General features: G+C 50.1%; 1 protein-coding gene across 1 annotated transcript; it reads right to left on the bottom strand.

The window, feature by feature from the left end:
- Window positions 1-2,625: 2,625 nt before the first annotated feature.
- On the bottom strand, window positions 2,626-9,698 carry LOC120861288 (rho-related GTP-binding protein Rho6). The gene is made up of 5 exons (XM_040236918.1): window positions 9,474-9,698; window positions 8,597-8,684; window positions 5,903-6,012; window positions 4,690-4,824; window positions 2,626-3,735 (listed from the first exon to the last, which is right to left on the bottom strand). Exons 1-5 carry the CDS (start codon window positions 9,591-9,593, stop codon window positions 3,490-3,492), a joined length of 699 nt encoding a protein of 232 aa, XP_040092852.1. The 5' UTR covers window positions 9,594-9,698; the 3' UTR covers window positions 2,626-3,489.
- Between the last annotated feature and the right edge of the window lie 406 nt (window positions 9,699-10,104).

Here is a 10,104-nt window from a genome sequence, read left to right as displayed (position 1 = left end):
CCAAGATCATTTAGGTGTAATTCACCCAGTGAACACTAGAGGGCTCTCCACTCACAGACTGGAACTAACAATCAGACCAAGGGGTAGAGCTGCGACTGCTCTTTACTAAGTTATCTTCTACTGCCCAGCTCTGTGCTGGATACTTAAATTACATTACTTACTTCACTGGTTCTAACACTTTAAAATGGGCATTATCTCCATTTCAGTGATAAGGAGATTTGTGGCTCAGAAAGATTAATTATACCTTTGAAGTCCACATAGTTCAAAGAATGAAGTCAGGATTCAACTCCAAGTTCATTTAACTTCAGCGTAGATGCTGTCCCCATGTTCAGGCTACCATTCTCAAACATCTTTAAAGATAGTAAATTGAGGCCCAGAAAATTGGTTAAGCTTGTCCAAGTGCATAGAGGCAGAGTTCCCTAGTACTTGCACATAGCTTTCTCATGATACTTGTGAGACATTGAGTTTAAAGAATACCTGCAGGACTTCCCTGGAAGTCCTGTGGTTAAGATTCCATATCCAATGCAAGGGGCGGGGGTTCTATTCCTGGTCAGGGAATTAAGACCCCACATGCCTAGCAGAGCAGCCAAAAAAAAAAATTTTTTTTTAAAGGATACTTGCATGGTTTGTCCTACCCTGCTAGCTCTTTCACAAATATGCATCTTTGGAGATGGAGACAAAGTGGCTACATTCTTTTAGGGTTCATAAGTATAGTCTCCTATTTCAGTACCACATGGCTAGCAGTAAAGGACTCACGGAATTAGTTAACACTGAGACTGGGTTTGAATCCTGACTCCACTATTTACTAGAGTACGATCTTGTGCAAGTTATATGGCATCTCTGGCTTTTCTATTTACTCATTTATAAAATAGGAATAAGACCATTTGCCTCACAGGATAGGATAGCATGGTCTTCCCTGGTGGCTTAGATAGTTAAGAATCTGCCTGCAATGCAGGAGACCCAGGTTCAATCCCTGGGTTTGGAAGATCCCTTGGAGAAGGAATGGCAACCCACTCCAGTATTCTTGCCTGGAGAATCCCATGGACAGGGAAGCCTGGCAGGCTATAGTCCATGGGGTTGCAAAGAGTCAGACACAACTGAGCAACTGACACCACTATAACCATAGGATAGCAGATCAGTAAAAAGTGCATGTTCTGTAGAGAACAAACTACTGGTTACCAGTGGGGAGAGTGAAGGGGCGATATAGGGGGGAAGGGGAGAATATGGGATATTTGAAATCATGTGTGTGAAACTTAAAAATTGCACAGCACTATAGAATTTAAAGACATTCAATTTAAAAAAAAAATTAAATGGTTCATTTTTTTTAAGTGCAGGTTCTACAGCCAGGTTGCCTGGATTTGTATTCAGGTTCTACCACTTTCTAGCTGTGTGACCTTAAGCACATTAATCTCTCTGAACCTCAGTATTCCTGTCTGTAGAGTGGCGTTAGTACATCATAGGGTTACCACAAGAATAAGTAACATAAAGAACTTATAAGCACACCTAACCAATAGTAAACATTTAATAAATGTTATTTTCATTTATGAGGTGAAATGTGATAATGTAGGGGGAAGGATTGGAGGTTTGGGGTCAGCATATATAAGCTATTATACATAGGGTGGATAAACAACAAGGCCCTACTGTAAAGCACAGGGAACTATATTTAATATCCTGTGATAAACCATAATGGACAAGAAAAATAATATGTAACTGAATCACCTTGCTGTATACCAGAATACAACATTGTAAATAAACTACCATAGGATTTTTTTAATACTAAATCAAAAAAAATAAAAATAAATCCAAAAAAAAATGCGATAAGGTAAAGCACTCAGCACAATGGTGAGCACATAGTAGTAAGTACACAATACACAGTAAATTTTTATTTCCAGTACAGTATGAAACTTAGAAAAAAGGAGCTATAAGCAGCTAAAGAGATGATAAGGCCCCTGAGCTGCCATCAACAGGCCTTGGAATTAGAAGTTCAAGAAAGCAAAAGGCATCACCTCACGCTGAATTCAGAGGAGACCTGAACCCTTGGAACCTCCCAGCCTTGGCTTCAGCCTGCCCACTTTCTGTAGGGGTGGGGTTGGCTCTCCAACTGATGCTTTCACTGGATTTTGTCTCTCTCCTCTAGACTCTCTAGGGCAATGGTTGTCAACCCCAAATGACTTTGCCCTGGGAGACATTTAGCAACATCTGGAGACATTTTGGGCTTCCCTGGTGCTCAGATGGTAAAGAATCTACCTGCAATGCAGGGGACATTTTTGGCTGGGACAACTCAGAGTGCTATACACACCTGGCAGGGAGAGGCCAGGGATGTTGTTAGACATCCTCCTGTGCACAAGAGAGCCCCCACCACAAAGCAGTAGCTACTCCAAAATGTCATTGGTTCCCACGTTGAGAAACCTTGCCCCAGAGGTAAGGAGAGCCTCACTAGATTAGCAAGAAATGGGTGGGGAAGGGGATGAAGCAGGGCTGTGGGGAGAGGGAGCAGATCCTTGCTGGAGGTGCCAGGGAATAGTGGAGGCAGCCCCTCTGCAATGCACAGAAAGAACCCCAGCACCACTTTCTCCTCAGTATCAGAGACCAAAGGAAACTAAAGAAACTAAGAAAACGGAGTCTACTTCTTTGTATGTCTTATATATTTAATTAATAAATAGGTTTTCTTCTTTAAACACAGAACATATAACAGATTGAAACACTCCCCCCTCCCCCCAATTCCAAAGACAAGAGTCTATAAAACAAATGCCAGCTATACTGCCCTAAGGGCAGAAAAAGTCTGGTGACCCCCACCCAGCCCTGCCTCCTGCAGCACCACCACCCCCACACTGCAAGAGAAGGGGGTCTGGGGCTTCTCCCTTGGACCCTGGGGACTCAGGCGAGAAGCATGCGAATGTATGATGTCACCTCTCCATGAGGCATGGGCTATGCAAAGATGAGGTTTCCTTCTCGGTGGCTCTGACCAGCTCCTGCCTTCTGATTTCAGTTACCAGTTATGAAGCACCTGGGCTCAGCTCCCAAGGGAGCTGCCTCTTGGCTTCCCCACTCTCCACTCCTCTGCAGCCTCCTCAGAGGGGAAGGGAAGGGTTCAGGGACCCCTCCCATCCCCTGGCCTGCATGGAAACGCTGTGTGGAAGAGGCATGATGCTGAAGTGAGGCTCCCGTAGGCCCCCAACCAAAGCCGTGAGGCCAGCATGCCCCCCAAGCCCCCACACCTTTTCTGTCACTGGAGCAGAGGGCACGGGGACAGCTGCCCCCTCCACCACCTAGTGCCTGGCTTGGGGTGTGATGGTTCTTTCTCAGTGTCAGGTCCTCAAGCCGGGCCTGGCTCTTTCCTTGTCTCGTTCCTGTCTCCTTCTGAGCCCTCACCGTGGCCATCTGAAAATCTCATGTCCAGAGTCCTAAATTGTCTCCTCCTCCCTCTCCCCGTGCCTCTGCAACCCAAGGGAGGAAGTGGGAGGTTGTCTCCCCTCTCCAACCCCCACTTCACATAATGGAACAGCTTTTGGCCTTTTCCTTCTTGAAGGTGGAAGAGATGAGTTCAGAACGGCTGGGGAGGTGGAGCAGTCGCTTGGAGAGGCTTCGGACAGGGCTCTTCGGGGGCATCGGGCTGGGTTTGTTCAGACACACCATGGACGCCGTCCGGAAGATGCTGTGGATACTCTTCTCTGAGGTGAAAGCTGAGCCTTCCAGGTATATTTCTGCGCCCAGCTGCTTGGCAATGGCACAACCCTGCAGGAGAAGTGAGGTCATCCATGCAGTGACCCAAAATGGCTCTGAAACCCTGCTTTCTCAGGGTAGTGGTCCTCCCCAGGGCGGCTCCAAGGGACCCAACCGCCAGGCTCCCACCACCACCCTCTACTGATTATTTTCTGAGAGTGAAGCCTGACTGCACCTTAAAATCATCTGGAACATTTTTAAACCATATTGATGCCAGAACAAGTAAATCGGAATTTCTGGGGGTAGGCCTCGGAATTAGTATTTTTAAGAACTCCTCAGATGATTGTAATGTGAAAGACTGGTTTGAAGAAATGATCCTTACCTTCCCATGTGCATAGGAAATTATCCAGGGACTTAATTTATAATGTAACTCCCATACTTTTCTCCCAGAATGACTGCAGATAAGGAGTCAGGAATCTAACAAACACCTCTAGTGATTCTAATGAAGGTGGTCCACACATACACACAAAAAACCACCTGAGAAACAGTGACACACACAGGAATGGCTCCCTGAAAACCTATCGTTTGTGCCTGCGTGCATGCTAAGTCACTGCAGACGTGTCCAACCCTGTGCATCTCTGTGGTTTGTAGCCCACCAGGCTCCTCTGTCCATAGGGTTCACCAGACAAGAATACTGGAGTGGGTTAGCCATGCCCTCCTCCAGGGTATCTTCCTGACTCAGGGATGGAACCCATATCACTTGTCTCCTGCACTGGCAGGCAGGTTCTTTACCACTAGCGCCACCTGGAAAGTATGAATCTGAGCAAATTGGTATCCACTACCTCTATCCAGGTAACTAGTTTGCTGATTATAGATGGCCCCCCAGAATACCAATTCTCTCTTGCTATAGTGAAAGAGTGTGAGCAAGAGCCATTTTCCAAGCCCTCTCCTGTAGCCTTCCCTAGCTCAACTCCCAGCCCACACATGGGCGTGCACATACACACACACACACACACACACACACACCTGCTCATAAGAGATGGGTGCCTGCTTCTGGTGTGACAGCTCCATCAGAGTGCTCAGGTCTGTTCTCAGGTCGGTCTTACAACCAATAAGCAAGACACGGGTGCTGGGACAATAGTCAAGGATTTCCGTCCTCCACTGAAGAGCCATGCAAGAAGACAGGAAGGAGGAAGGAGGGAGAGTCAGTGGCTGACGGACACCGGAGGAACCCAGTTGGCAACATCACATACACCATTCCGCTTATCCCCAGCCCAGCCCTCCCTGTGAGTCACAGCATCGCCACTGCACTAATTACATCATCTTCCTGCCCATGAGGCCTTTGGGGCCACAGGAGTGCTGACCCAAGAGTCTGTCCCCAGATTCAACGGCCCAGTCTCCAAAGAGAGCACAGGGACAAATCTCTCACTCTCCACCAGGCATATGGGGCACGGGTCCACCCCCTCAACCCAAAGGGCTGCACAAGTCCAGAAAGCCAAGAAGCCAACCAGTCTCTTTCCAAGGGAAGGAGATAATCCCGGAGTCTTCTGGGAAACTGGGCTAGTTCCGCAAGGTTTCCTGGGACTCCTCAGTATGGGTAGACCTTACTACCATGACCGAGGCATTTCCTACCAGCAATTCAGCTCAGGCCTGCCTGGCTAAGTCCCAGAAGGCCTGGGATCAAGGTCTGTAAAGCTGCCACCCAAAGGCCCCTTCTCCGACTCTCAAACCATATCACCAGAAAGTTCTCTACCCTCAACCCTCATTTCCTGAGTCTCCAACACCACCCTTCCCTGCTGGGCCTCTGGCAGATCAGTGCAGGACAGGGGCAAAGGCAGGATGAAAAGGGACTGGAGATCTGGGTTTAGCCCCAGTGTTTAGTGGCTCAGTTGTGTCTAACTCTTTGCGACACCATGGACTGTAGCCTGCCAGGCTCCTGTCTCAATGGGATTGTCCAGTCAAGAATACTGGAGTGGGTTACCATGTCCTCCTCCAGGGAATCTTCCTGATCCAGGAACTGAACCCGTGCCCCTACACTGGTAGGCGGATTCTTTACCACTGAACCACCTGGGCAGCCCCTCTGGTCCCAGAACTGTAGCTAATGGTGTGGCCTTGGGAAAATCTCTTCCTTCCCTGGCCTCAATTTCTTCCTACACAAGAAGGGTTAGATGACAAGGTCCCCAAGATTCCTTTTTGTTCTCCAGCTGAGCTAGAGATGGTAGAATTCATTCAGTCTTACCTTCTTGAGTGCACTGTCCACAGTCTCTGGACGGCTGATATCGAAGCACAGTAATACTGCGTCCGAGTCACTGTAGCAGAGTGGACGGACATTGTCATAGTAGGGAGATCCTGGTAGCAGGGAGAGAGAGCTGATGGTAAATCATGGCATTTTCCCTCCCCTAGAGGCCTAAACCCAAAGAGCACTGGGAACACTATGCTTGGTCCCTTAAGGGAGAGGGCCCCACCTATCTCCCGGGGGAACGTGCTGCAATGGGAAGCTTGGCACCTGACCACCTGCCAAGAGACACTACAAGAAGGTCATCTTCCTTAATCCTGAAAAAGGGAAAGGGGGCAAAATAAAAGGGAGGTGAAGTATAATCGGGCCCTGTCTGGATCTCCTACAGTGGGCTTCATTGAAGGTCCACCAGTTTTCTGAGTCCCAGGGGAAGCGCCTCCTACTCCTGCAGAGACCAGGCCTTGTTTAAGGTCTCTTTTCTAGAATCTGCCTGATGTCCAACCTCTGCTCCTGGCTTCTGCTCCAGGGTCTCCCCAGTGAAGAAACACGTCTGCCTGTTATATAACTGGCTGCCCTGCTTCTTTGCCATGGGGTCAGAACTCTAGGAGGCAGGCAGGGAAGGGACAGCATCAGGAATTCAGGGTCCCACTGCTCCTCCCACCCAAATAAGCTTACACTGGAAAGGGCAAAAGGAAAGCTGCAGCCCCCTGTCCCAAGATCTCAGGGAGGCATTCTCAAAGACAGCAACACCAACAGCTGGGATTTAGAGGCTCTCGAATAAGGGTCCATCGCTGGGAGGGGAGTAGGCAGTGCAGACCCAGGTGGTCCAATGTGGGAGAAGGCTGGGGGTTGAACCTGCCCCCCTCCACCCTGGGGAAGGAACAGTAGCAGCTTTGGAACCCAGACAATCCGTGCTCAGAATAGCAAGCAGCCCCTCTCCCTGAACCGCAATCGCCATGGAAACTGGGGGGAATCCAAGCTGAGGCAGGGGGTTGGTTGTTCAAAAAAAGGAGTAGAGGGGAGCTGAGATAACTGCCTGCTCCTTCAGTAATCAGCCCCCATCCCTCTCTGAGGGATGAAGTGGGGTCTCATCACAGTATCACTGAGCAAAGGGAACACTGCAGCACTGGGGAAGGAGGAGGAGAGGAGGCCTCCCTTCTGGCTCTAAGCGATCCCTCTCCCCTAAGACCAGCAAGTGAATAATGGCCCCAGTGCTGGGAAGCCCCATCCCACACAGCCCTGCCATTCCTCCTTCCTTACGGGCATCTCATTTGAAAGAGGGAGTTTGAGGCCACGACGGACAGCCGGCATCTTCTGGGAACTTGGGGGGTGGGGATGCGGCACAGGGAATAGAGACCACCTTGCTGATTTTCCATTATCTGAATTGGGATTCCAGGACTGCATTCTGACTGTGGGAGGAGGGGGAGGGGCTCTTTGGGGGCGGTGGTAGTGAAAAGAGATGAGCTGCAGGAAGATCCTGGGAAGATTGAGAGGTGGGCAGAGTACAGCAGATGAAAACCCATATATCATGCAGCTGAACTGCATTCCAGCTCAATCCAGCCAGCGTAGCACAGTCCCGATAATCAGAATCCTGGCTCCCAATGCCTGGAACTGCAACAGGGGGAAGCAGACCAGGTGGAGGAATTTCTGTCCTGTTTTGGGGAGTGGGGAGCAAGGGGGATGTCTCATTTTCTGATTACCCATATCCTACCTCGTCTTTCCAATCCTCAAAATTGGATGATGGGAATAATAGATCTTTGGAGGAGTAGGAGGGCATATTTATATGTAACAGGAAACCCCTAGTGATTTATAGTTCCTCTTTAAACTCAGCATTTTTGAAGATAAATGGATTTTATTTTCTTTCTCTTATTTCTGGCTTTCAGCCTTTAATTATGATTCCGAGCTCAGTCTATTTTAAAAGGGCTGGGGTAAAGAGATAATGGAAAGGGGGTCAGAGTGAAAAGCAAAGGATAGCCTAGCACTGAAGATTTAGGGATGAGAGACTTAAAACATTGCTTTTCACGTTCCAGAAAGATAGAGCATCTTCTACCTCAGCCTAGTCAGAGCCAACAGCCCCCTGCTATGTACAACATGACCATGACCCATTTGAGCCCCCACCCTCCAAAACACTGACGATGCATCGCTTCAGCCCTCAGCCGCAGAGGCATGACAGTGGGGCTGAGCTGCGGCAGGCAGGCAGGCAGCAGTGGCCAGAGATGAAATGCGGAAGAGAAAACTGAGTCAGGAGCAACATTTCCCCCAAAGCAGACTTGTCTCCCTGCCACAGCCACCACTGCCTCCTGCCTCTTATTTGGCTTTGCTCTGGGGCAGTAAAGGCTGTGAGTGCGTGTGTTGGGGGGCAGAGTGTGGAAATGCAGAAGCGCTAACTGCCTTCTCCAGTAGTCTTCTGGGGTCCATTCACCTCCCCATTCCAGCTCTCCAAAGGATGGAGCCAGACCAAGAGAAGTGATAGCTTCTGGGGTTCATCCACTCTGCACCCCTGGATGAGCCAACTGAGTTAGCCAAGCCCCACCCCCCCACCCCCGGCCAAAGAATCTTCAGGTCTCTCTCTTTCAGTTTCCCGGCAAGCACCATACTCCTTCCCCCCCCGTCAGAGGGAAAAACAATTTCTAAGAGAGAGCAATTGCAACAGACCAGTGCGGGTGGGAAAGGGGCACTTAGGGCCAGCAATCTTACCTGAAGTGTCCCAGAGACTGAGCTCCACTCTCTGTTCCTCTGTCTCCAAGCAGGCTGTGTAATTCTCAAACACAGTGGGCACATACGTCTGTGAAAAGAGAGGAACTATTCACACCTTGGACGTACCAACCCTCAGAACCCTCCAGTTAGTGCTGGCTACACAAGAACCCACTCACCCTAGTGAGACACTAACGTGGCAGGAAAGGAGAGGATACCTGGGGCAGGAGGGACCACGTGGGACAGCAGAGAGAGGTGTAGAGGCTCAGGCACTTTGCTCCATCAAAGTGAGAAATGTAAAAGACTTCCTGCCAGGGACAATCTCCCCATATCCTAGACGGTCAGGGAGACACCACACACACAAACAGACACACACACACACAGACACACAGACACACAGACACACACACACGGATTCCTCTTGTCCCCAGATTTGCCTGTCTCCAAATTTCAGAGCCACAAATCAATTCTAGCTCTTTTTCTCTCCACAGGTCCCTTGGACCAGCAGGGCGGCAGAAGCCTGCCTGAGGACAAGCGCATAGAATGGGTGAAGGGACGGCAGGTATTACGTCAAGAAGAAACCCCTGACTCTCAAATGCCTCCAGTTCCCTCTCCCAAGAGCAGACTCCAGGATGAAGAGAGGTAGGAGGGGATTTGATCAGGGACCTATGGGTGAAGAGGTGAGGAGGAGCCAGCTGGGCGGCAGAAGTGGAACAGGTCTCAGGGGAAGCTAAGGCAGGGCGGTCCTCCAGCCAGAAAGCGGCTGAGGATGGGGAGGGGTGCGGTGGGATGAAACAGCTCCCCTAGGCAGGTGGGAATCTACCCGCAGCAGCAGGCGGTCAAAGAGGAAAGGTGGCCGGCGGGCGGGCTAGCAACTCACCTCGGGATAGCAGTCCTTCGCCAACACCTGTAACATTGCTGTCTTCCCACACTGCACATCCCCCACCAGAACGAGCTTACATCTGGCCACGACTGGCTGGGGGGCCCGTCTCTCCTTCATGGCTGCAGCCTCCGCGGGACCTGGACTCGGATTCAGAAAGGAGAGGGTTACGCCAGGTGCGTCTCAGCACACTACCCAGCCGGATGCCCTGCCTCTCTCCGACTGAGAAGGAGGCCAGTACTGCCACCTTATATTGCCATGGCTGAGCCAATCACAAGAGAAGGCGGACTCTGTCACAGCCAATCCCTGAAGTGGGATCCCCTCTAGCAGCCAATGGCAGGAGGATCTGACTCAGAACCCTCTTCTTCCCTTCCCTTTCTCTTAAAGCTGCACCGTTTCTTGTTTCCTCTGAAAGGGAATTCCCACGTTGTTCTGCGTTTGTATCGGGGTTGGGGTGGGGGAAAATGAACCAAACTTTAATGGTCTTGAGTGTCCACCAATTAGTGTCAAAAACAACAAACTAGCCAAGAATGTAGATAGTGAAGTCAAGCTGGAGCTGTCCCAGGAGAACAGGACTTGCCTAAATTGTAGTCTGGTGGCACTTCCTTGGGGAAGGGGTGGTCCCAGAAAT

The sequence above is a fragment of the Oryx dammah genome, unplaced genomic scaffold, assembly GCF_014754425.2.
Source record: "Oryx dammah isolate SB20612 unplaced genomic scaffold, SCBI_Odam_1.1 HiC_scaffold_11232, whole genome shotgun sequence".
In the NCBI taxonomy this organism is placed as follows: domain Eukaryota; kingdom Metazoa; phylum Chordata; class Mammalia; order Artiodactyla; family Bovidae; genus Oryx; species Oryx dammah.
The sequence above is the reverse complement of the archived record's forward strand: the minus strand, read 5'-3'. Positions and strand labels throughout refer to the sequence as shown.

What these genes read in the sequence shown, in the direction of transcription:
- LOC120861288 (XM_040236918.1), bottom strand. Translation starts at nt 9,593, where the DNA reads ATGAAGGAGAGACGGGCCCCCCAGCCAGTCGTGGCCAGATGTAAGCTC. An exon ending in TGGACAGTGCACTCAAGAAG is followed by an intron (nt 4,825 to 5,902) that starts GTAAGACTGAAT and finishes ATGGCTCTTCAG; the next exon opens with TGGAGGACGGAAATCCTTGA. An exon ending in CACCCATCTCTTATGAGCAG is followed by an intron (nt 3,736 to 4,689) that starts GTGTGTGTGTGT and finishes CTTCTCCTGCAG; the next exon opens with GGTTGTGCCATTGCCAAGCA.